Source organism: Mus musculus, chromosome X (assembly GCF_000001635.26).
Source record: "Mus musculus strain C57BL/6J chromosome X, GRCm38.p6 C57BL/6J".
Lineage (NCBI taxonomy): Eukaryota > Metazoa > Chordata > Mammalia > Rodentia > Muridae > Mus > Mus musculus.
Window position 1 is genome coordinate 56,464,600 of NC_000086.7, and position 26,388 is coordinate 56,490,987.

A 26,388-nucleotide genomic window follows, 5' to 3' on the forward strand; every position below is an offset into this window, starting at 1 on the left:
TCCACCTGACAGGAAAGTGTCGAAGATTCTTATTTCTGGGGGATTCAACTTCCTAGTGGAGTTTCTAAGGCCAATCTGATTGCATTATTACTATAAAGGCTCCAATTTAAAGAATAAATGTGTATTATAAAGATGCTAGCACAGATAAGCCTGTTAATAACATGCAAAATATGTGGGAGTGGCTAGAATGTGGCTCAGTAGTAATTATTTAGATTATGTGAAGTCCCAGCACTGTAACAAACCCTTTATTTTAAAGACATAGATCATTTAATAGCCAAGTTTTGGGTCCTCCTAAGTCTTATTTTATGGTCAAATGTATTGTCTAGACCTTATCATATGCCATATGCTTCAGATATGAATTGACTCAGATCTGCTTCCTTGAAAAAATGCATGTTTGCTTTCTAATAATAGCAGCTGACAATTATTGAGCAATGCTTATATACAGGGCAGCTTGCCAGTGAATATAAAGTGTTTATTTAGTTTATCTCCCCAGTCAGCCTATGTCATAGGTATTATTATCACCACTTAATAGATAAGTCAGAGCCATTTATCTGGGGCCCAGAGAGGTTAAGAAACAGAACTGATAGCAAGCTGCCTCTATTCCAGAGTCTTCTAATATGATAGTGCATAGCAAAGCAATCACCCAGCGAGGGAAAATTAGTACTGCAAAGTTTTTGTTTGTTTGTTTGTTTTTGTTTTTTTTTAAGCTGGCTGTTTCTAGGTGAGTATCATTTTGCATTTCCACCTTGGATAGATCTCACAGCTGGAGCCCTGTTTAGCCCAGGTGTGTAGAGTGATTCTAGTGCTGAGGGGACGGGACTTGAGATAGTGCATATCTTGTATAGTCTGTCAGGTGGGGAGGCTGAATAGACCTGTAAGAACAGTACCAGGTTTGGCAACAACAACAACAACAAAAGAAATATGATTTTTGTTTGTTTGTTTTGTTTTTTTCGAGACAAGGTTTCTTTGTATAGCTCTGGCTGTCCTGGAACTCACTCTGTAGACCAGGCTGGCCTTGAACTCAGAAACCCACCTGCCTCTGCCTCCCAACTGCTGGAATTAAAGGCGTGCACCACCACTGCCCGGTAAAACAGGATTTTTAAAGCTCTGCATGCACCAAACTGTGTATGGCTGGCTCTGTGTCCCTCCTATTGCTGGTAAGGGCTCCATTTCATCCAGTGTTCCCATTGTCCTCAAGCCATGGTGAGAGAGTTCTCTCTTTCTTACTTGGATGACCTGCAATTTAGATGGATTTCAAAGGTCTGGATTCTGGCATCCAGTTCTTTGAAGTCCACTGCACGAAGACTTTTGTGGCAATGTGCTACACGGCCACAGAAAAACCTGAGCTTTGTATCTTAAATCCTATTCTCCCGATTCTACAGTTCATCAGGACTCACCATGCTCTAACCCAGCAGCTTGCAAGCCATTGCAGTTATGAAGCAGCAATGAAAACAATTTGATGATTGGGGTCAGCACAACATGAGGAACTATAATAAAGGGTCACAGCATTAGGAAGGCTGAGAAAGCAGTTGTTTAATTACTTATGTCCACCCCTTGGTTTGAATCATCCAGTAAATTTTGTACCAAAAGCCAAGCTTTGGGACTTGAATGCTATTGAACAAAAGACTCGACAGTTTTATTTGTACAGCTGAGGAATACTACTATTGAGAAAATATGGTTTACTACAGTCTTAAGGGTTCTTTCCTTTGGGACTCCTTTGGCAAGGCTGAAATGATGGGTCACTGGGTACCAGCAGTGACCTCCAAAGCCTGGCAACCTGAGAATTATCCTCAAAGGCCATGCAAAAGTGGGAGGAAAGAACTGGACTCACCAAGTTGCCCTCTGCCCTCTGCAGCTGCACTGAGTCACATGGGCCCACACACCCAGTACACACACGCACAATAATAATAAAAATACCAGTTCCTTGAGGTTTTACGTTTCTTTGCAAGGAGTTTCCTAGTGTTTCTTCCCCTTGCCCTTAGTAGCTAGGTTTGAAATGAACTACCTCTTTCTTCCAGAGGCCCGTTACTTCCTTTAGAAAAGGCTCTGCTTTGCTGTCTTCTCATCCTTGCCCTAGCTTCTTCCTTTTTTTTGGGGGGGGGGGTTGGTTTTTCGAGACAGGGTTTCTCTGTATAGCCCTGGCTGTCCTGGAACTCACTCTGTAGACTAGGCTGGCCTCGAACTCAGAAATCCACCTGCCTCTGCCTACCGAGTGCTGGGATTAAAGGCGTGCGCCACCACGCCCGGCTTCAGTGAGGACATTTTATAGTCCTTTGAGATAGCAGAGTGAAAAACAGAAAGGGGAGAAGCATCCATGCAGACAGAATATATCAAACTATGAAAAGAGCAGGATGCATTCATCAATGGAAAAAAAAAACTTAAGAAGCTCGGACAAAGCCGTGCGTTAGGACAAACCGGGCGTGGTGGCGCAAGACTTTAATCCCAGCACTCGGGAGGCAGAGGCAGGCGGATTTCTGAGTTCTAGGCCAGCCTGGTCTACAGAGTGAATTCCAGGACAGCCAGGGCTACACAGAGAAACCCTGTGTCAAAACAAAACAAAAACCAACAAAAACAAAACAAACAAACAAGCAAAATATCCTCCCTAGCTAGCTGCTCTAACCATCACGGCACAGTTACGGTGTCCATGGATTGAGTCGTCCTGTTGCATCAAATCACGTAGGATTTAAAGCAAACCACGATGCAGCTTTGATTCTTTCCATCTTTTTTCTAAGGCCTAGCTGGCGTCCCTTTAACAGGCCTCCTACAGCCTTAGCTTCAACTCACTTTTGCTGCCCTCTATGTTGTGATGCTTTGAGCGTTATACCAACCTTGTAATTGGTCTTCCAGGGACCTCCCATGTTCCTACCATCCGTTCAAACCAACTGTTCATTTTCTTTAAAATTTCATTTCCTCACATCGTTCTCCCCATGAACCTTCAAAGACTCTCCATGCCTATGGAGGCCAAGTCCAACTTTCTCTGGGTTTTTAGAGCTCTCTGGGACCTGCTCCATGTTTCTCTATAAATTTATACTTCATCATTTGTGGCCTAACACTTCAGCCAGACCTGTCTCATATACCTGCTGGGTGTGACTATCGGACTCTGTCTGCAACCCTTAGAACCTCACTTAACAAAGGACCTAAGAGATCCACAGCCTGGCAGCTTATGGACTGGGGTGGGGGGAGGGATCAGGAAGGAAGTGAACTGAAAGGTTCCCATTAAGGGTGTGACTTGAGGGGATGATGTGACAGAAGGTGCTTTTAAACTGTTGTTATACTGGAGAGGCTCCGAGGGAATGGGGGAGGGAACTGGAGTATGACCTTTAGTGGTTTATTAGCCTGAACCAGACCAGAGCGCATTGGTTTAAATTGGCCTGAAGTTGCCTAGAAGCACATTTGTTTAGTGAAAAGGCTCAGTCTCTGCATTTCTGTCACCATGGAAGAGAGCCCACATAGCTAGGCAATAGACTGTGGGATTCTTGGGTTCGTATCAAACATTTAATTCAGCCATGGCATTGGAAAGTAAGGACTCCCTTCTGCTTCATTTCTTAGAGAAGAATGTCAATGATGTATAAAGCAGATCTCTCGTTTCCATGAAAATTTCCACACGTATATAAACACTGTAAATTTTATTTCTCTTTCTGTCTCTCTCTTTCCCTCTATCTTTCTCTCTGTCTCTCTGCCTCTCTCTCTCTCTGTCTCACACACACACACACACAAAAACACACACACACACAGGTTTTCTCCATGTAGCCCCTAGCTGTTGTGGAACTTGCTCTGTAGACCAGGCTAGCCTGGAACTCATGCATATCTACCTGCCTTTGCCTCCCAAGTGCTGGGATTAAAGGCAGGAGCCATTATGTCCTGTGTGAACTTCATTTCAAAGTAATGCTTTTAAGCTATATGTTAAAAGTGGATTCAAAAGCTGGGCATAGTCCATCCTGTCTGCAAAACGAGCTTTCCACTGCCTTGGCTTCCTGCATGCTGTGCCTGAGCTGCAAGGGTGGGAGACCTAGGGTTTTAACCTGAGTCTGCTACTAATTACACCCATGACCCCTGAGCAAGTCGCCCGAATCTTTTATGGTGTGAGTTTCCTCATCTGGTAAACGACAGGATCAGACTGGATTATTTCCATGGTTCCTTCCTGAAGGGAGTAGGAGAAAGCTATAGGGCTGAAAGGCAGGAAGCGGAATAATTGAGGAGTGGAATTCCGTGTGATTTAGAAATCACTTGAAGTTTCAGAAAATAGCTTACTCAAGTTGGTAAGTGCCACCCCACTTTATAGTGCTCCTGTTTGCTGCTACAACGCTTGCTTTTCCCAAGTCGCCTGTCAATGATTACTTCAGAATCCAGGTGCTGAAGGTTGAGCGAACAGACTAGCTTTCTTTTTATGGGTGGATTTTCAACAGTGAATGAATGTTACTTTTATTTTGTGCAAATCAACTCAAAACTTATTTTGAGATATTTTTTTTTAAAAAAAGAATTAGCCCCCTGGGAAGAGATGCTGTGTGATATTAGAAAGTCATAAATGACCATCCTGTTCGCATTGCTGAGCGTCATCCCTGACCAAGAGCCAAGTGTGCTTTTCCCTAGGCCATTTCTGTGAATTTTTATCTTGTGTATCTGTCCACAAAAATGTCTCACTGTACCTAGGCTCGATAACACTTGGACTCTTAGCAGTCAGAGGCTAAGAAAGGCATAAGGCTAGTGAGTTTGAAGTTAGCCTGGCTATATAGTAAGACTCCTCAAAAAAACAAAAACAAAAACAAAAACAAAAACAAAACAAAGCAAAACCCAAACCCCAAAACCAAAACCAAAAAAAAAAACAAAAGAAAAACAAATCTCATCTTAGAAGCTAATATTGAAAACAAAAATCTGCACAGTAGCTTTTAAAAATATTTGTTTAGTTATTTATGTATATGTGTGTATGTATGTGCATGCACCCACAGAGGCCAAAGGAGGCTGTAGGAGTGTCCGAAGCTGCAATTACAAGTGGTTAGGTACCATCTGATAGGGCTGGGTGCTGAGAACCAAATTTGGGTTCTTTTGAAGAGCTATGAGTGCTCTTAGCCACCAAACCATTTTCCTGCCAACAAAAGAGCTTAAAAAAAAAAAAACATAGATATCCAAGTTTTGTTCCATTATATGTAGCAGTGCAATAGACTCAGACAGAAGATGAAAGTCTTGAAACTGTTAATTTCTACATGTGCCCATCCACTCACTGCTGAAGATCAAATTTCCTCTGCTCTTACCTTACTTTTCACTGACTGTTTGTTTTCTGCTCAGTTTACTTAACACATGTAATCCTGTGAGTCTCTGTCAGCCCCTTGGAAAACAATTCAACAGGCCACAGAGTGATAAATAAGCATTTGTAGTAATATATAAGGGAACCACTTTTTAATAAAGTGGGTTTTGTTTTGTTTTGTTTTGTTTTAGTGTAGGAGACAGTCTTGTTCAGTTGTACCTCCTGAAGCACAGGGATGGAATGGTAGCATTCCGTGTCCACAGGCAGAGAGATTCTCTAGTGAATGAGAATGGATTTTGCAGATTTTAGCAAGTTCAAGATGCAGGGGCCCTCAAGGAGTAACTCAGACAAATGGGAATCGGAGAAACCATGTATTCCTCAACCAAGTGTGTTGTAAGAAAGAGCTCTACTGATCAAAAGACTAACAGAATGCATCCCTTGAGCCTCCCAAGGGTGTAGCAGTACCATTAGTCAAATGCCAAAGCCGAGGGATGCTTCTCCGTGGGCTTAGGCTGTTCTACATAGCAGTTTCCCAGCCAGCCAGGGCTATGTCTCCGTAAAATAAAATAAGGGAAAAAAAGTGAAAATCTTCACAAAGGAAACCAAGTTAAAATTTTCCATGTTGGGGGAAATAGGAGAGGGCACACAAGGCAACCGTTTCATTGCTGCAATGCTATGGCATCTTCTCAATGTGTCCGCCCTAATGCTAATGCCTTCCTTCAGAGGTGAATTAGATAGAAATAATCTGAATGGCTATTTTAATGATTTCATCTGTCAGAGTGTTCTATTACTGATACATCTCTTATATAGAGATTGGAGAGCAGACCTGTGTGTGGTGGCTCATGTCCATAAACTCAGCACTTTGAAAGCTGAGGCAGGAGGACTGTCAACGAGTCAACCAGGACAGTCTATATATTGAATTCCAGGGCAGTTTGGGCTACAGAAGGAGACTCTACCTGAAATAAAAGCTAAAGGTGGGGCTGGAGATATGGCTTAGCAATTTAAGAGCATTTGTTGCTCTTGCAGAGGACTAGAGTTCAGTTCCCAGTACCTACATGGCAGCTCACGACCATCTGTAAGTACAGTTCTTGGGGACCTGGTGCCCTCTTCTGGACTCCCCAGGCACCAGGTGTGCATGCGATACACATATACACAAGCAGGCGCACGCACACACACAAGATCGAACAAGTCAGTTTTTAAAATATAACTGAAACCACCAAACAAACAAACAAAACAAACAAGCCTCCAAAATTGGGAACAGGGATGGGCGAAGAATTGAATTTGAATCCATTTTAATCCCAAGGAGGGAATTCTTAACATTGAAAGCTTTAAGTTGCACAAATATTTGGCATAAGGCTAAGGACAAGAACCAAGAGAAAAGTCATTTGTCTTGTGGAGAGACAGAGTTGATTGGAAAAGCTGGGCATATTTTTGTTCCATCATTCCATCTTTTTCATCTGTTTACTGACATAGACCCGGTTCTTGATGACAAAGATGAACAGTGTCAAATTGAAGAAGAAAGTAAACTGGTTAAAAAATACTGTTGAAATTGCTTTATTTCAATGGTCTGGGTTGCTACAGAGAAAACTTTCCCTAAACTTATGGAGAGCAGATGGAAAAAAAGAAAAACTGTTTATCCTTCAACAAAAGAATTGATGGCCCTACTATATTTAGACTTTAACTTGGGACATCTGGGAAAATGTTCAAATCCGTTAATCATCTAGTTTGTAACTATCTACAAAGAAGCTGAAGGTCGAGATTAGCCCTTTAGCATAGGCTTATGAAGAACAAATACTATCAGGCTGCTTTTATTTCCTTTCATGCAAAACCAAATGTGTGTTGAGGAGGGAAAGCAACATGTATTGTCTCCCGGACATCAACAGCAGCCCTTGTTATTCAGTCGCCATGAAGGGCTCTCCTCAGCTGGGATGACTTAGACTGTGCGGCTATCAGGAGAGTGTCAAGATAGGCTGAGGAGCAACTGTGCTCCCAAATGAGGCATGAGTTGGGGACAGAAGGTCACAGTGACTGGTGTGTAAGAGAGGCTGGGTCGTGACAGTCTGTAACATGTAGTGCTTTATTTTTATTTTTTATTATTTGCTCTTTGAATAGATCCACTGCTGGTACCTTTTAATAGCTAACCATGCTAGAGAATTTCAATCATCTATTTTTTTTTTCTGCTTATACTCAATTTACATAGTTTGTAAAGAACATTTAGGTGCAGCTGTCCTAAATACCTTTATGCACGACTTTGGATGGGGATGTTAATACTGTGTTTATGAAACATTTGAATTATCTTAAGTCAATCAAGGTCACTAATATTTTGGAAAAGGATTACAAATGACCTTTAGAGCTAGAGCAGAAAGGGCTCTAGCACTACTCCCACATCCCTCCCCTTCGAGCACTGTGGATCTTCTATCTCCTTTACTTGTTTAGAATTCCTGCCAAGGTTTAATAGAGGGCAGAGTTTCTCTATTAAAAAAATAAAGAAGCCAGGTGGTGGTAGCGGTACACCTTTAATCCCAGCACTTGGGAGGCAGAGGCAGGCAGATTTCGAGTTCGAGGCCAGCCTGGTGTACAAAGTGAGTTCCAGGACAGCCAGGGCTATAGAGAGAAACCCTGTCTAGAAAAGCCAAAAAAATAAAAAAATAATAAAAATAAAAATAAAATAAAGAAAAACCCTACATCAGAGATGTAGGAAATGGTCTCTGGGAAATGGAATGATGAATAAGATGCTGAGATTTGGGGGTGGGCGGTTGCTAAATATTCCTCCATTTGAAGCCAGTGGAGAAATAGACACAAGAACCAGCTAGAGTCCCTTTTGTTGTTTATTTTTTGAGACAAGGTCTGGTTTGCCTCCAACTCACTCTTCTGCCTCAGCTTTCCCAAGTGCAGGGATTACAGGCATCAACCATGAGAGTCAGATCAGAGTTCTAAGTAACACCCTTCTTCCTCATAAAGGCTTGACTAAGGATCCGATCTAGATGTATGTTGGTCTGTTTAGGACCAGGACTACCTACCTCAGAAGCACTGCAGGTCAGAGAACAGGCAATTCAAAGGGGCTTTAGCAACAGTCTGGGAAAGACAGTGCTGGCAGATTGGCTCTAAACTTGGCACTTAGGGTAGAAGGTACAGATAGTGGTAATAAGAAACTTCATTGGAGGCTTCCCACCTCTGAGGAGACTCTCTCTACTGTGTACTGGTGTAACTGGGGAATACGTAGCTAGTGGCCAGTTAGGCAGAGCTGAGAACAGAATGGGTCACCAGTCTGCAGAAATCCCTGTGTTCTTCTCTTGATACGAAATGGTATTTTTAAGTGGGCTATGCAAATGTAAACAAGACCTAAATTAACATACTTTATAAGGCAGTAGGTGTTTTCCTTCTGTAGGTCGGTTTTACTTGAATGACTATTATAAGACATGGAATTATAGGGTAAGTAAATGTTTCTAGAAGGATTGTTATGGGGTGTAGAATTATGGGATATGAAAATTAGAAGGGATGTTAAGATGTTAAGAGCCTCACTGTGTAACCCTGGCTAGCCTGGAACTCTCTATGTAAACCTGGCTAACTACAATCTCCCATTGATCCGTCTGCCTCTTCCTTTAGAGTGCCGGGGTTAAAGGCATGTTCTATCACGCCTGGCTTAGGGCTGGTTTTATAGCTCTTTCATTTCTTGGATGATGAAATAGTTCTCCAGACACTTATTCTGGACTGTGCCAGGTAGCTGGTGACACCCAGGACTAGACCAGGGTCATATAATTTTTAAATTTACTACCCAAACCCTAAGTGTCCTGAACTTAGCCATCAGGGAAAATAGGCTGAGTAACTTGAAATTTGAAAACTCTATTAACTTTGAACTTAGACATTAATCTAACAGCATGTGTATGAGACCACTTAGAGAGCATGCGTGAGAGTAGTGAAGTGGTTTTAGTGGGAGGGACATGCCCTAAGATTTAGGCTCCCTTCCTTCAAGATTCTGGCTTGGCCTCGATACATCTCAGTGTCTTCATCTAGAAAATGGATGTAACACTAGTAGCCCCCTTCTGTGAGCTTCTGATTCCGAGGCTAAGATGAGAATGATATATCTTAGATTCTGTGCTTTACATAGGCGAGTTCCCTGTGAATGAGCACTGATAAATACTGTCTGCCATTATTCACCATCCCCATCATTGAGACACCTTTCCAGCTTGATCCGTGAAAACAACAAATGCTTCCTTTCGGACTTTGCTCATCCCGGGTTTACTTCTTGGCCCTAAACCTCCCTTCTCCGGATCTCTTATCATCTTCCCCTTTTAGGCCTGTCCTCCATGACTGAGTCACAGCTTGTACATTTCAAATGTTTCTTTTTTTTTTTTTTTTTTTTTTTTTCGGTTTACTCTGCCTTCATCCTGTCGCTATTCTGGTCCCGACTGCCCCAGTCCTGGATTACTCCATAGTTTCTTTTTCTGAATACCGTTTTCCTTCCTCTGGTCTGTTTTGGTTGTTACTTACCAGACTGATCTTTCAGAGGCATTGTTTTATCTTGTTTCCCCTGGCCCTGAAATCTCTAATGGCTCCATTGTCTGCTCTCTCAAAGGCCAGCCCTCATGTCTGACCTCCTTGTCCTTAGCAGATTCAGCGACTAAAAGAAATAATACAAGGTCTGCCATACACAACTTAAAATATTCAAGTTGCAATGTTTTAAAAACACTCGTGTGAATGCACACACATTTAGTCCTAGCACTTGAGAGGCTGAGACAGAAGGAACAGGCGTTTACCTGGACTACATATTACACTACACCCAACTACTTTTGCTAGTATTTTTTTTTTAGAGATTTATTTTATTCTTTAATTACATATATGTGGGTACGTGCATGTGAGTACATAAGTCCTCAGAGGCAGAGGTCTAGAATCCTCTGGAGGTGGAGTTAAAGATGGTTGTGAGCCACCCTGCACTGGTGTTGAATCCAACTTGTATCCGCTACAAAACCAGGATGTAATCCTAACTGCTCAGTCACTTCTTTCACCCCTTTATTAGTTCATTTTAACTGAATATGTCTCAAAGAGTATCATTAAGTATAATCAATATAAAACAAGTAGCAAAATTGTATATGCTATTTGGGGGAGGAGTCTATATGCTCAAGCTCTCATGCATAGAGCTAGGGAAATAATTCTGTGAGAGACCTTGCCTAGCATGGAAAGAGCCCTAGGTTCTGTCCTCAGCATCACGAAAAAAAGTGTCTACATGTTTTCGGTTCTTATATCATATCTTCATTTTGACTACCCACATTTCAAGTGTTTAATAGTCACATGTTGCTCTACTTGTTATTGCTGTCACTTCCAAAAAACAAACAAATCTCACTTCTTCCTTGCTTGTTCAAATAAAATAGAATGACAGGGGACCTATTTGGTTGGGTTATTCTAAGCCACTATGTGAAGTGTGAACATACTTTATAAGTTTAATTCTGCAAGAATGTGTGGAAGATACTGTCTCATAGGAGAGTAGAATGTCTTGGAAGTAGAATAATTTGAAAGAAATAACCTGGCTCTGAGTACAGCTCGGTGGTAAAATGCTTGCCTTGAGGCCAGAGGTCAGTCCTCAGTCCAGATAAAAGAAACTCTTCTGCATTAGTGGCTGGGACTGTAGCTCAGTGGTAGAGTGTGTGCTTAGGATTCAAGAGACCAGAAATTGAATATCTGTACTTCTAAAAAGGAAAAGCACATTAACTGTCTTGAATTAGACTGTGAAAACTGTAACCTCACACAATGAATGGAAATTATTAACATGTCCTTTTGCCTACTGTTTCATCATAATGGTTTTTAGGAAGAAATTAGTTACATCTTATTAATGTAACCTTATTATTTTCTAATTTTTTTGGCTTTTTGAGACAGGGTTTTCTCTCTGTGGTCCTGGCTGTCATGGAACTCACTCTGTAGACCTGGTTGGCTTTGAATGCAGAGATCCACCTACCCCTGACTTCCAAGTGCTGGGTTTAAAGGCCCACACCACTATTGTCTGGGTGGTTCTTTTTTTTTTTTTAATTCTATCTCCCAGTCCTCCTTCCTTATGGAAAATGGAAATAGGGTCATTTACTTTCTTTCTTAAAATAGGATCCAGGCTGCTATCAAGAAAACCCACACCCCATTGTACTCAAGGATAGAATGACTTAAAACTTTTTCATGTTGTCCAATTCAATATAAAGGCTAAGAATCTACCTAAAAGCACCAGATATTTAGATGTTGAAACCATTTGTAAAATGTTTTCAAGCTGTGCTATTAAAGGACATTTTAAGGAGTAAGTGTCCTGACAAATTGATGGTTAAGACTGGTAAAACCCAGGATGCACGCAGTCCTTTAAACACCAATGAGTTAGCCCTCTCTGACCCAGTGCCTTGTGCATGCTAGGCAAACACTACCACTGTGCTACACCTCCATAGATTTCTTCTCCTAGTTTGTTTCTGTCCGGCTGCTTTTGTGAAAAGATCTCAGTGTGTAGATTCAACTGGTCCTGGTGTTGTTCAGGCTGCCTTTAAGCTGTCAGTCCTTCTGCCTCAGTTTGCTAAGTGCTGGATTTCAGCTGTGCACCACCATGCTCAGCTGCCCGTTAAACATTATGAATATTTATTGGTTTATTTATGTATTTACTGTGTGCATGTGGTGGGTGCGAGCATGCCCCAGAGCACGTGTGGAGGTCAGAGGCCAATGTTCAGGAGGCGTCTTTCTCTTTCCGATACATGGATCTTAGGGCTGGAACTCAGGTCAATTTATGTATCCATTTGTGTGTGTGTGCATCCGTGTGTATGGTCATGTGATCCATGGTGCACATATTCAGGTTAGAGGGCAATTTATGACAGTCAATTCTCTCTGATATTGTGGGTCCCAGGGATTGAATTCAAATTGTCAGACTTGATGGCACACACTCTTACTCTCTGAGTCATCTTGCCCCCTCCTTTTGAGATAGAGGTCAGGCTGGCTAGCCTTCAGTTTTATTTGGAGACAGGCTGGGCTGTCTCTACCGTATGAGCGCTGTGTTTACAAAAAAGGTGCTACCACACTTTAAAAATAGTTTGTTCTTTAAATTCTTTTCTTTAAAAAGATTTATTTATTATTTATATGTAAGTATACTGTAGCTGTCTTCAGACACACCAGTAGAGGGCGTCAGATGTTATTATGGATGGTTGTAAGCTACCATGTGGTTGCTGGGATTTGAACTCAGAACCTTCGGAAGAACAGTCAGTGCTCTTAACCGCTGAGCCATTTCTTCAGCCCCCTGTTCTTTAAATTGTTAAACCCTTCTTGATTCTTTGTGAATTTCGCATCATGCACCTGAATCCCACTTGTCTCCCCGTTCCTCCATAGCCACCTGATACCCTTGCAACCTCCCCCAAAGAAAACAAAATAAATGTTAAAATAAATATAATAAAAAAAAAAAGAAAAAGAAACCATCTTGCCACGGAAGCTGCTGTGTGTCATACAGTCTACCCTTTTGCCTCAACAGCTTTCCTTGCAAATGGTCATTGGTCTGGTTCAAGGCCAATGGCTTCTGCTACACTATCAAGATTGGATCTCACTGGGACTCCTCTCAGACAATCCTGTAGTTGCCCCAAGGTGTCAACCATGTTTAACAATGTTGATGAGTTTTTAAAGTGATTCCCAAATAGTACACTCATTTCTCTTTAGTCATTCCCTGACCTGTCCTGTGGCTCTTTAGGAGTTCAACACTTAATATAAGTGTAAACATAAGTTTATAGTGTGAAACTAACATTGCTGAATGAAGGATTCCATCATTCATAAGTTTTCCCAAGCCAGAAACTCAGACCTAACACATGACTCCTTCTCCCTCCCTCATTCCGCTAAATTAGGTGTGGTATCCATACAACTCTGCCTTTTGAAGTACTTCACTGGTCTGCAATAGGCTCTCATCCTTGCCGCCCTAGTTCAGGCTTTCATCACTTTCCTCTTAGCTATTGCAACAGTCTACAAACCAGTTTTCCTGCCTTGAGCTTCAGCCTGCCCTCCACCCCTCAATTTAGTCTCCACCTCTTAGCAGAACCATCTTGCTAAAATGCAGATCTGATCACACCGCTCCCCTAATTAAAAAGAACAGGGAGTTCTTCCCAGGGCTGCAGATACAATCCAAACTTCTGAGTGTGCTGTACAAAGCATTTAATAGTCAGAGCCCAAATTATCCCATTAGCCTTGACTTCTGCCATATATCCAGAGCAGTAATAATTTTATAAGTGGTTCTCCAGTAAGACTCGTCCTTTTAGGAACTATTCTCTTCTTTCTACTTGCGTCAATGAGACATGTTATCTTCAGGCTTGTTCTAATGTCCCTTCATCTCCACACTGGTCATTTGTTCTTTTATCGCTTGTGTCTTATTGTTCATTGAGAGGCCATGAGACTAGAATACTATTTGTTGTAGTTGTATTGATAATGAGCATTATGACTTTAGCTAAACATGAAATATTAAATTACTGAGCTCATCTCTGCATTACTTGCTCTTTTTGCTTCCAACTGTACTGCCCTGGTTGGTGTACCTTCAATGTTCAATCTATTGTCTTTGTCCTCGGGGTCCTCCAGGCTTAAGAGACTGATGCTTCAGTCTTCCATGTTGCCAGACTGTGCTTTCTGCATTCACTGTTGCTGGCAAGCTCACTCCTTTGTGGCTTCCTGAAAGCTCCTGACATCTTTGCATTTCTCTTCTTGTGTCTCACGTTGCTTTGGTTTTAGATTCACTGCTGACCAGACAGTACAATCCTTTCCTTCCTCCAATTCTACAGACTAATGACTCTCAGCAACAGTTGGCTGTTAACCTTGAGTTTTTGGTTCTTTGCTGCTATTTATAGCCTCTGGGGGTGCCTAGAATCTGTTAACTCACTGCAAATCCTTTTCTTTTTCTTCTTATTCTAGATTTGGGACCTTCTGAAGTTTAATAGTGCCAATAGTCTCCAAATAAATAGGGCTCTGCTTCATCTATCATCTGTCTGTCTGTCTGTCTGTCTGTCTGTCTATCTATCTATCTATCTATCCATCCATCCATCCATCCATCCATCTATCATCTATTTATTTTAGCTATGTGTATGTATGTGTGCTTGCTTGTCTGTATATGTACCACATGTGTTCAGATATCGTAGAGACCAGAAGAAGGTGATGGTGTCTGGGAACTGGAGTTATGGGGCACTTGTGAGCCACACAGTATCCATGTGCTGGGAACCAAACCAGAGTCCTCTGCAAGATTAGCAGATGCTTTTCTCCACTGTGCTATCTCCCCAGTCCCTCTATGTGTATAATTCTTTATTGTCATTTAAAAGGGAAACTATTGCACAAGAAGAATCTTGGGTATCAAAATTCATGTATCTCAGACACTCAGTGTTTTGTTTTGTTTTGTTTTGTTTCTCTATCCAGGACAGAGCATTTTCAAAGTAGTTGTTTTGTTTTGTTTTGTTTTTACTCTCACATCACTCCATGCTCACCTGCTCATTGCCACTAGTAAGCTGAGGGAGCCAGCGTGTATGGGTAGGTTAGGTTAAGTCTCAATATAGAATACCATCTTGAAACAAAGCCCTCCTGCCTGCTGTCATGAACGAATGGATTGGTTGCTTGACTTCTTTGCCTTTAATCATTAAAGCAGTACTTTTTTAAAGTGACTGCTTTGGTTCCACTTGAACAGTCAAGATACAGAGTGGAATTAGTTTAAAGAGGGATTAATTTGTCAGATGTTTGATACTGTGTTATTTAGTGCTTATTTGCCCTATATATTATTCATTGTATAATTGAGAATTTCTTTGTCAATGTTTGCTTTTCAGGCTGGTTGGAAGGAAAATCACGCCACATTCATGAATGAACTGAAAAATCTCCAGGCTTCTGGACTGACTACTCTTGGTCAGGCTCTAAGATCCTCCTTTGATTTGTTAAATCTCAATAGATTAATATCTGGAATAGACAATTATGGACAGGTAACAATTTTTGAGTGAATATAGTTAATTTATTTTGATGACTTGGAGTAAGAGTGCAAAATTGGGCAAGATTTGTGGTACCCTAGAGTATCAACCAAAAAGAGGTTCATGTACCTTTTAGATGCACACTTCATAAAAGAGACTCAACAGACCCAACTTTTTCGGTTCTTATATATCAATTCATCAATCAATGGTTTAAATAGTAAATGAAATTCTGATCATTTAATCATCAGAAATTTGACAATATAATGGAAAAGGTACCGCCGGGCGTGGTGGCGCACGCCTTTAATCCCAGCACTTGGGAGGCAGAGGCAGGTGGATTTCTGAGTTCGAGTCCAGCCTGGTCTACAAAGTGAGTTCTAGGAAAGCCAGGGCTATACAGAGAAACCCTGTCCCGAAAAACCAAAAGAAAAAAAAAAGAAAAGAAAAGAAAAGAAAAGAAAAAGGTACTGCAAAATGTTGGAAGAAGACAGTTGGAGAGAAATCTTCTGTGTCTTTTCTTCTCTCCCCTTCCCCAAAACTGATAACGTTTTTTTTTAAGCACTAGGAAAAGGGGGAGGGCAGAGAAGCACTTGCTCCTGCTCCCACTGTCCTTTTCTTCCTCAATCTGTGCCAGAATGTTAACACAGGTGAACTGGCTCACAAGTATGGGGGAGGCTTTTATTTCTTATATACCAGGGAGAACTTGGTCATGTTTGAGGGTTCATTAGTAGGCAAATGTAGAAGTGTAAAAACAATTATCTTACATTACACAGCTCTAATGTTTTTTTTTCTTTTCAAATATATTTCAGGGGAGAAATCCATTTTTTTTAGAGCCGTCTATTTTAATTACCATCACAGATGGAAACAAGTTAACAAGTACTGCTAGCGTTCAAGAAGAGGTGAGATATAATTTTAAATTTTTCATTTAAATAGCAGAGAACATACAGCTATTTCTGTGAGAGGCATGCATTTCTAGTTAAGAATAACGTTTGCGGCGATCTAGCTCGGTAACCCTTGAGAGAGGGCTTACTTCTGCTGGGTTCCAGGAAAGCGAAGCGAGCCAGTTAACTCTTTCTTCGTTTGGATGTGAGTTGTGATGCTGAATCTTTTCCAATTTTGCCTTGTCAGCTTCATCTTCCTTTGAATTCTCCTCTGCCTGGAAGTGAACTAACCAAAGAACCTTTTCGTTGGGATCAAAGGTTATTTGCCCTGGTGTTGCGTTTGCCTGGAGTGGCTTCTACTGAGCCAGAGCAGCTAGGGAGTGTCCCAAGTGATGAATCAGCCATCACACAGATGTGCGAGGTCACAGGAGGTACTAGTATTCTGTCGTCTCTCTGAAGGAAGAACTGTGGGTAGGAAAGTGGAGTTCTTACTAAATGCAGTAGCTTTCCTTTGCCTGCTTGCCTTCGAAATCTATGAACTCTGCCGCTTAAGTTCAGACCACATTCCTGCTACTGCAGTTGTGGTGATTCTAAGTTGGATTTTAGGGTTTCAAATTCTTGTGTTGGGAACCAGTATTTGCTTTGATCAGACGGTGAGCTCTTTATTTTTCTCTCTGGCATAGGTCGCTCCTACTGTGTGAGAACACAAAGAATGTTAAATCAGTGTTTAGAGTCACTAGTTCAAAAAGTACAGAGTGGTGTAGTTATTAATTTTGAGAAAACAGGACCGGATCCACTTCCTGTTGGAGAAGGTACGGTAATTGTTATGTTTTAACCATAAATAGTGTGGGGAAGAATAATCTGAGATTGAAAAGACATTAATTACTCATGCAGTAGAATCTTCAGTAGCCATATGCATTCGAGTCAAACAACTAATGGCTGCATGTGTCAGGTGGCCAAATTCTAGCAACCTTCATTTCATGTCAAACCTTTTCCTAAGAACATTTTTACTTTCTCTGACCCCAGTCAGAGGGTCAGAGAAGGCGCTCGTTCATTCCTTCTCCCTGCTCCCGAAATGTTTGGCTGTCCACTATGGTGGAGCGCTTCGGTAAGCGGATCTCATTCGGGGCTTGTGATCACCAGCTATGCTAAACTATCTTTATGAATGCAATCTGTGTTAATAAGCACCCCACGGGAAGAGAGTGTGAATGTTTACCCAGGTACTTACAGTATTCGGTAAGGGCATTTATTGCTATTTTCTTGACCATTCTTTAACTACAGGATGTTTTCATATCTGAAAATACAGAAGCTCATTTTGCATAAGGAGCTTAAACCGTAGTGAACCTCCAGATGGTCTGTCAAGTGGATGTTTCTGAATGGCTTTCAAAGGGATCAGGGGAACTAAGTTACACCATAGTAACACAGAGCAGGACTTCCTGAAAGCTCTGTTCTTTGTTATTGCTTCTCCTTTCTCTCAGCATGTGTGTACCCACACACACAGAGGGGGGAAGGGAAGGGGAACAGGGACAGGGAGAAAGTCTGAGATTTCACCATGGTGTTTCGTTTGATCTGACTCCCTTGGGTAAGGCCAAAGGGACCCCCACTATACAAGGCAGAAAGCGATACATTTTTGTCAAAAGCAATGGATATTGTGTTTCTTTAACTCTTGTATCCCTTTGAGAAATTATCACAAAATATAGATTCTTTTGCCTGGAGAAAAAAACTTAAGTCGCACATATATAGTTTTATGCCTAACTTCAGGAGTTTTTTTTGGATTCCTAAGTTAAGAATATCTGCCAAAGAAGACTGGAGCCTCACAGTATTTGTTTGTTTGTTTGTTTTTCGAGACAGGGTTTCTCTGTGTAGCCCTGGCTGTCCTGGAACTCACTCTGTAGACCAGGCTGGCCTCAAACTCAGAAATCTGCCCGCCTCTGCCTCCCAAGTGCTAGGATTAAAGGCGTGCACCACCACTGCCTGGCTTGCACAGCATATTTTAAATCAACCATTTATAAAGGGTGTGTTAGCAACTGACTGCCCAGCCCATAATTCTGTGTTTAGTACCTCAGCATGAATGGGAAACTTCCAAGTGGAAATACTAGTTGGATTTGCTGTCATATAAATAGCTCAGATATTTTTCCAGCTCCATTTTTTCTCTTTGTCCAGAGAATTTTTTTTTTAATTTTGAAGAATCTGATAAAAGTCAGTACTCAGAAGGATGGACATCACATTGCCAGTAGTGTGAGCTCAACTTTCGAGGGGTTCTCAAATGTATTTACATGTTTCTCTTGGAGCCTGTGAATCACTGAGAAATATGCTGGCCTCAAGTAATTACTTGTTGAAAATAATACCAAAATAAGTAAATCGAGTCATGTAATTTAAGAAAAATGATACTAAAATGTCCTTTGTAGTTATAATTTAGACGACAAATCATGGCATAAGGGTTTTTTTGTTTGTTTGTTTGTTTTTGTTTCAGACAGGCAAAGAAGTAAGCTTGAATTAAATAATTAAAATGCACTAATTATATATTATGATGCATTATATACAGTGGCCAGATTACAAAGAATGTTAATGGTGTATGGAAAAAATGGGGTGAATTCTTCCACGACAACCTTGAGACATTTGCTTTATATTTGCTATCCCTATGTATACACAGATTGTGTCACAGAGATGTCCTCTATCTTCAAATGAATTTGGAATGTGTGTGTTTTGTTTTTGAGGTCATTGGGTGTAGAGCAAAAATGTAAATGGAATTTATAATCTATTTTGCTAGACCTCCAAAATGTAAAGACTATCCAGGGAATAAATGATTTAATCTGCCTAATTTGGTAACTGAATTCTTGAAAAATGACCATTGTGTTGTGATGTGTTTAATTTATTTGTGCTAGTTTTCCAAACAACTTCATATTCCCCTAGTAGATTAAGAATGTGGGAGGCGTTGAGTTAAAGGGCAAATTAGATTAAAATTGTCTCTAGAGAGAAAGCAGAAATCCTTGGGCGGTCATTGCTCTTCTGTCCTTTTACATAAACCATATTTGTTTTGTTTTAATTTGTCCTTTGCCTGAAACTGAAAATCGTGTACAAGAAGACAAAGAACTGTAAAAGCAACCATGACTTGTGACACGTATTTCTCTTGTAGACACACTGATGGAGTTGTGCAGGCCAAGCAACCTATTTGCTGCTCAACCGTGGCATAGTTGTCATAAACTCATCTATGTGCGACCTAATTCTAAAACTGGTGTTCCTGTTGGACACTGGCCAATTCCAGAATCGTTTTGGCCAGAACAGAATTTACCTTCACTAGTAAGTGTTATAAATTAAAAGGGTGAACACTGGAGTGGGTTTTATTTTTAAAAGATTTATTTATTGCATGTATGTGAGCACACTGTAGCTGTCTTCAGACGTGCCAGAAGAGGGCATCAGATCTCATTACGGGTGGTTGTGAGCCACCATGTGGTTGCTGGGATTTGAACTCAAGACCTTCGGAAGAGAAGTCAGTGCTCTTACCTGCTGAGCCATCTCGCCTGCCCTGGACTGGGTTTTTTAATGATATGACAGTGAAGATTTTAAAATACCTTTAAGGTTTTTAAGCTGTGCCTGATGCAAGTAGACACCCTCTCTTTTGGTTGCCATCTCTTACTGAAAGGCTAGTTCTGTAGCGTAAAGCTGGGGAAGAGAATGGATTTTATTTTGCACTGTTGCCTTTGCCATATGGATATTAAAAAGCATTGCTTTTAATTTTTTTCATTTTTACATTTATTTAGTGTGTGTGTGTGTAACCAAAGCTTGCATTTATTTATTTATTTATTTATTTATTTATTTATTTATTAAAACAGGGTTTCTGTGTGTAGCCCTGGCTGTCCTGGAACTCTCTTTGTAAAACAGGCTGGCCTTGAAATCACAGAGATCCTCCTGCCTCTGCCTCCTGATACCCGGTGATAAAATCACTTCTCTGTTGATCTGGTGTCGTGCCCCAAACACTCAGGCCTTTGAAGTCTCACCAAAAGTACCCTCTCAGCTTTAGCTATTCAGAGCAAACCTGCGGGTATGAGCAATGCTGCAAAATCCCTTTGAGACCCCGGAAGTTGTGACCAGATCATTCTCACTGTGTATCTTGCCCTTCCATACCTTTGCTCTCTTTCCTTTTGCTTCTCAGTGACTTAACCTCTGCCATTACTTCATTAGAAAAAGAAAGAGCTTCTCCTTGCCCATTGGTATCTCAATTTCCCACCCTATGATACAGAAGACTGGAGAGCAGTGAATGCTTAAAGGCCACAAAAATGGATTGTAAAGTGAGAGGTCATCCTATGGATCGGAAGGGTTACTTTAACCTAAGTAACACAGTTCATGTTTCACTGAAATTCTAGCTCTGGGTTACCTTATTTCCCTCTTCCCAGTACTAAGTAGAAGTTAGAGATGAAGAGCTTGGGTCACCGCCCCCATTGAAGCCACCGGGAATTCTTAAAGCTCTAAACACTCTTGAATACTAATCTGTAGCTTAGTAATGGTTTGACAAAACAATAATAGGGCTTTCAGAATGGTTAAAATTGTGAGCTTGCCTGATATCCAATCATATTCCCTCTCCCTCTCTCTTTTTAGCCTCCACGAACATCACATCCTGTTGTGAGGTTTTCCTGTGTTGATTGTGAACCAATGGTTATAGACAAACTTCCCTTTGACAAATATGAACTTGAACCGTCTCCCTTAACTCAGTATATCTTGGAAAGAAAATCTCCTCATACTTGCTGGCAGGTATTTATCCTTTCCTAGTAACCAAAGGTCTATAATTCTTCTGGGATCTGGGAATTGTTTTTAAATGTTTCAAAACCGGGGCGAGGGGTGGTCTAGACAGATAGCTAAATGATTAAGAATGCATACTGACCAGGCTTGGTAGCATACACCTTTAATCCTAGCACTTGGGAGGCAGAGCAAGGCTGACCTCTGAGTTCTGAGGCCATCCTGGTTTACATAGCAAGTTCCCGGAAAGCCAGGGCCACACAGAAAAACAAACATAAAATGCGTACTATGGCTGGAGAGATAGCTCAGTGGTTAAGAGCATTGGCTGCTATTCAGAGGTCCTGAGTTCAATTCCCAGCAACCATGTGGTGGCTCACCACCATCTGTAATGGGATCTGATGCTCTCTTCTGTCATACAGACATACATGGAAATAGAACATTGATATACATAGATAAACCTTAAAACGCATAGTAATCTACAGAGGTCCTGAGTTCAGTTCTGTTCTTCACATCAGGTGGCTCCCAGGCTCCGGTGATTATAGCCCCCGATGATCTGATGCCTTCTTTCTGACCTCTGGACTTCACATGCATGCACATAATTAAATACAAAAATAGGGCCTAAAGAGATAGCTCAGCAGTTAAGAACACTTAATGCTTTTGTGGAAGATACAGATTCAGGTTTAGTATTCATGTGGCAGGGGACCGCTCACAGTTATCTCTAACTCCAGTTCCAGGAATCAGATGACCTCTACTGACCTTTGGGGGCACCAGGGATGTATGTGGTGTACATACATGCATACATACATACAGGCAAAACACTCATACACAAAATAAAAATAAATATATTCTTAAAAAAATATAAGAAAACTTTTAAATAAAATAAATTTTAAAATGTTTCAAATTGGTGATAATTATAGTGTCTTTTAAAAATGCTTTAAGATAACACAGGCAAGCAAATAATAATTTTAGAAAGGTAGAAAACATTAATGTACTGTACATTGCCATTTATGGAAGTAGAGTCTGAAGAAGTCATGTATTTGAGGATTTGTGGTTAGGTAGACAAGTTCATATCTGTTCCCCAGGTTAAGACTCAATCATCTACAGGGTGTGATTCAATTCACGTATGAGCAAGACTCTCGGCTTTTATTTTGAACTTGACAAATGAGAAATCCTGACTATTTTGGGCCAAGAACCAGAACCTCTGAAATTACCTTCTGTATGAGTATAATGTGGTTAAAATATAGTTTTGTTGGTCCAAGCTCCCCTGATGTGTAGACTGGGAATTTGCTTGGATGAGGCAAGTGCAAAGATACCATTCACTAGTTTTTCCAAGTACTGTACCGCAGGAAGAAAGACTTGCTCATTACTTAGCACAGTAGCCTATGGCATTTGACTTGTAAAATTCTAGACTTGACAGTCATGGCTTTTTTATTTGGATACAGCAAAAAAGTCTTACATTATAAGAATGTCTGTTCCATTACTGAACGATAAGACCACATACCAGGCAGTAAGTTTGACACAGGGAACTCCTTCAGACTCCCATCTGTTTTGTTCTAAAATGTGAAATCATTAATGCATAGTACATATTGTGCTACTTGAATTCTTTCAAGATGCTAAGGCTAGTTCAAAAGAAGAGGAATGGGGTTAAGCAGATGGAAAGAGTTAAGAACCAAAATTTCAACTACAGAACTGAACAGAAGCCAAACAAGAAAGATTACATATTGTATACACATACTTTTCTATATCCAGACAGCTAAAATTACCTTCCTCTGTCAGAAGTCAGAATAATGTTTCCTCCTCCAGGGTAAGAAACCAGAAAGGGACGCGATTGGGTTTCTTGTAATGTAAACAACACCTAAGTCAAGAAACAGAACAGGACCAGCAACTCCCTCCTGTCCTTTTCTGAAATACTAACCAAGCCATATACTTGTTTACCCCTAAAATTTTAGAAACATGGACAATAGAAGACTAGCGTAATGATAGGAGCTTTGAATTTCTACCACAATATTAAATAAAATTACAAATCACACTTTTTCTTAAATAAATTCTCTTCCCACCCCCTTCACAGCATCTCGAATGGCGTCGTCCTTGTCCTGACCTCATACTAACTTTATCTGATTGATTTGTATTACTGAAAAAAGAGTAAAGCAAGACCCGGCAAACTCCTCAAAACCGTAGTAGAGGAGGTGTTTGGATCGAGCTGCGCATCCACGAGGACTTCAGTTCAATCCCAGTACCCAGCGTTAGAAAACCAAAGGCCCTCCACTAAATGTCCCTTTAATTCTAGCATGGAGAGGTAGAGCAGGAGGGAGCTTCCTGGCCAGCCAGGGTAGCTGAATTGTTGAGCTCCAGGTTCAGTGAGAGAGAGAGAGAGAGAGTATGTCTCAAAATACAAGGTGGAGAGCACTCGAAGACAGCACTCAACATTAACCTCTAGGCCTATACACATGCATATGCCTGTGCACCCGTGTATACACATGCACCTGCACACACACACACTCACACGCACATAATGTGACAATTTTCTTGATGTATCGTTTCTCCTTACTCTTAGGAAATATACATGCCCCTTTTGTTACAGTTACCTGTTTACATTAAAGTTTGAATTGCAGCAAAAATCTAGAAGAATCATTTTCAGCACTGTTTGTGTTTTATGGAGTCATCAATTACAGAAAAGAAATTTCTTTTCTTTTCTTTTTTTTTTAAGTGGGGAATTGTTTTATTGTTTATCAAGACAGGCTCTCTCTGCATAGCCCTCCCTGGCTGTCCTGGAACTCACTCTATATTTGGCCTGAAGCTCACAGAGATTCACCTGCCTCTGCCTCCTGAGCACTGTGATTAAAGTTGTGCACCACCACACCATATATTTTCATAACTAAGCTTTAGAAAACTCTCCTGAACTCAGGTGATAGTGCTGTTAGGAAGAGCCAGTGTGGTGAATGGCTGTTGTTAAGGGAATCCTACCAAAGGCCTTTGGGAAGGGATAGTTCATACTGGTGTCCAGGCCAGAGAGTCAAAAGAAGGAACACAGATAAAGCATGGTGTCTGGAGGTCTCTGGCACAGTGTATCAAGTGTATGGAAGCTGACAAGGTAATATATACCAGCCGAGAGAGAATCGAAAGAATACAACTAACACTCTAGTCTTTTAAGTTTGATATGGCCAGGAAAAGTCCAGACTGAAAGAAAGCATCTCCTAGCTGCCTCGGAAGTTTTATAATAGTTTCTGTCTACTAATAGGTTACTCTCTACTTATTTATTGAATGAAAATTCAAGACGATGGGAGTATGTGTGAGGATGGATTATATAATCACATAAGTGGCCTTTCTCTTTGGAATACTATTTCAGCATCATTATACTAACCAAGCAAAATTTTCGGTCTTACTGATGTATCCTGGGATCTCTGAGTGGTTACCGTATCACCTAGTTTCACTTGTAAGATAATTATGGAGTATCTATACTTTGAATATTCATACATAAGCACGTTATTTTTACATAATCCTATGCAAAAATACCTAGTCTATTTTTGAATTGCTGTGCCACAGGTGTTGCTGTGGGGGGTTGATCTGTGTTTGACTTTATGTGAAAATGATTATTGTCATAACTGTACATTTCTTCACGTTCGTCTTAGGTGTTTGTTACCAGCAGTTCAAAATATAATGAGCTTGGATATCCATTTGGTTATTTGAAAGCGAGTACTACTTTAACTTGTGTAAACCTCTTTGTGATGCCTTACAACTACCCAGTCTTACTTCCTCTTTTAGGTGAGTAAAATATGTGCTTCTTAATCATCTTTAAAATATGGCAGAAGTGCTAGGGAGATAAAATATGAATAAGCATTTCAAATTCCATCGGGGAATAACCAATACCAGAATAAGTAAGTGTGCAAAAACTGATTTGGAAGGATAAGGCTTCATTCTTTTCAATTTTTTTGTTTGTTTCTACATCAAATAGAAGAGATAGATACCTGCTCTTTGCTGTTCTTCAAAGTGCAAAGTCTATTAATCGTCCTCCCTTCTCCATGTTTGGCTTACTTGTAGATGTGTTTGGCTGCCCTAGAAAACGTGTGTGTGTGTGTGTTACATGCCCATGTATGTACATATTGTGAAGGCCATAGGTTGATGTCAGATATCTTTTGAAATCACTTGAATAGCTATATCTATTTATAGTAATACCATACTACATGACATCCTAGTTGTAAAGTTTTGAGGGATTTTTTTTGTGAGAGTTTCTAAATTTTTGCTTCAAAGATGAAACATTTACAAAATTTGATCATGGTACTACTATTAATAGACAATGTATTTAAAAGGCAGTACTTTGTTGATATTTAAGAAACTTAAAAGTAGGTCATCATCATAAATAAATCAGCATGGTTGCTCTGTATATTTTAGCTACTTTATTTTTCAGTCCAGTCTGAACATATCTTCCTTGTAAGAATTGCTACTAGTAGGAAGTATCTGATCTATGATAGAGGATACTAAGATTACAAATAAAGAGGCTGGGGGCTTGCTGTTTTTCTAGAAGATGCAGGTTCCCCAGCTTACAGCTATCTAGAACTCCAGTTCCAGGGATATGTCACCCTCTACTGGCCACAGAGAGTACTGCATGAACATGATGCACAGACAGACATGTTGGCAAAACAGTCGTGCACATAAATAGAAATACATAAATCTTTCTCAGATTACTAATAAATTATCTTTCTATTTTGAGTAATCTCTCCCCTATCTTAAATAAGTCCTTATGATATCAGTTTCCACAAAGATATAGTAAAGAAAAAATGTGTAATTTTTATTTAGACTTTAAACAATGTTAGAAAAGTATACTTTTGGCCCATTTTATTGCACTAGGATTGACATAAAAAAAGCTATACATAATGAAACACCACTAAAATTTATGTTCTAAACATGGCTTATTCATGTCTTTCAAAGGTTTCCATTATTATTATTATTATTATTATTATTATTATTAATGTTGTTGTTGTAACAAAAGCATTTACCATAGGATCTACTCCCTGAATAAAATTTCTGTATACAAAACACTGTTGCTAGTGGCTGGAGCTTGGGGACTCTTGTGAAAGAATAGGAAGAAGGACTGTGGGACCCCAAAGGGAATAGGAACTCCACAGGAAGACCAACTGAGTGAACTAACCTGGACCCTTGCGGCTCTCAAAGACTGAACCACTAACCAAAGAGCATTCTACTGCTAGAGATAGCCCCACCGCTGTTCATATGTTGCAGATGTGCAGCTTGGTCTTCATGTGGCTCCCGAACAACTGGAGCAGGGGCTATCCTTAAAGTTGTTGCCTTCGTTGGGATATGTTGTTCTACTAGCTGGTCCGCCTCGTCTGGCCTCAGTGGGAGAGGAAGTGCCTAGTCTGGAAGAGTCTTGAAGTGCCAGGGTGGGGAGAGACAGGGTGGTTGGGGGTGGGAAACCAACTCAGAGGAGAAGGGGAGGGGGAATGGGTGAAGGATTGTGGGAGGGGACAACTGGGAGGCAGGCAGTGAGTGGGATGTAAAGTGAATAAGTAAAAATAAATAAATTAATAAATTTAAAAAAGACGCTGTTGCTAAGTATAGGCACTGTGTTGGAGGATGTTACACTGTAGGAAATGAA

General features: G+C 40.6%; 1 protein-coding gene across 4 annotated transcripts in view; it reads left to right on the forward strand.

The window, feature by feature from the left end:
* Ints6l (integrator complex subunit 6 like) overlaps positions 1–26,388 on the forward strand; it is a 53,019-nt gene that overhangs the window by 9,775 nt on the left and 16,856 nt on the right. For all 4 annotated transcript variants that reach the window (XR_003953008.1, XM_006527976.3, XM_006527977.2 and 1 more), the window contains exons 3-9: positions 15,031–15,180; positions 15,972–16,061; positions 16,291–16,474; positions 16,727–16,855; positions 19,180–19,343; positions 20,640–20,792; positions 24,407–24,539. Coding sequence is in view for 3 of the 4 variants with exons in the window: in XM_006527976.3 (XP_006528039.1) it covers positions 15,031–15,180; positions 15,972–16,061; positions 16,291–16,474; positions 16,727–16,855; positions 19,180–19,343; positions 20,640–20,792; positions 24,407–24,539 (1,003 nt within the window). In the remaining variant the exon portion in view is untranslated. The remainder of the gene's footprint in view (positions 1–15,030; positions 15,181–15,971; positions 16,062–16,290; positions 16,475–16,726; positions 16,856–19,179; positions 19,344–20,639; positions 20,793–24,406; positions 24,540–26,388) is intronic.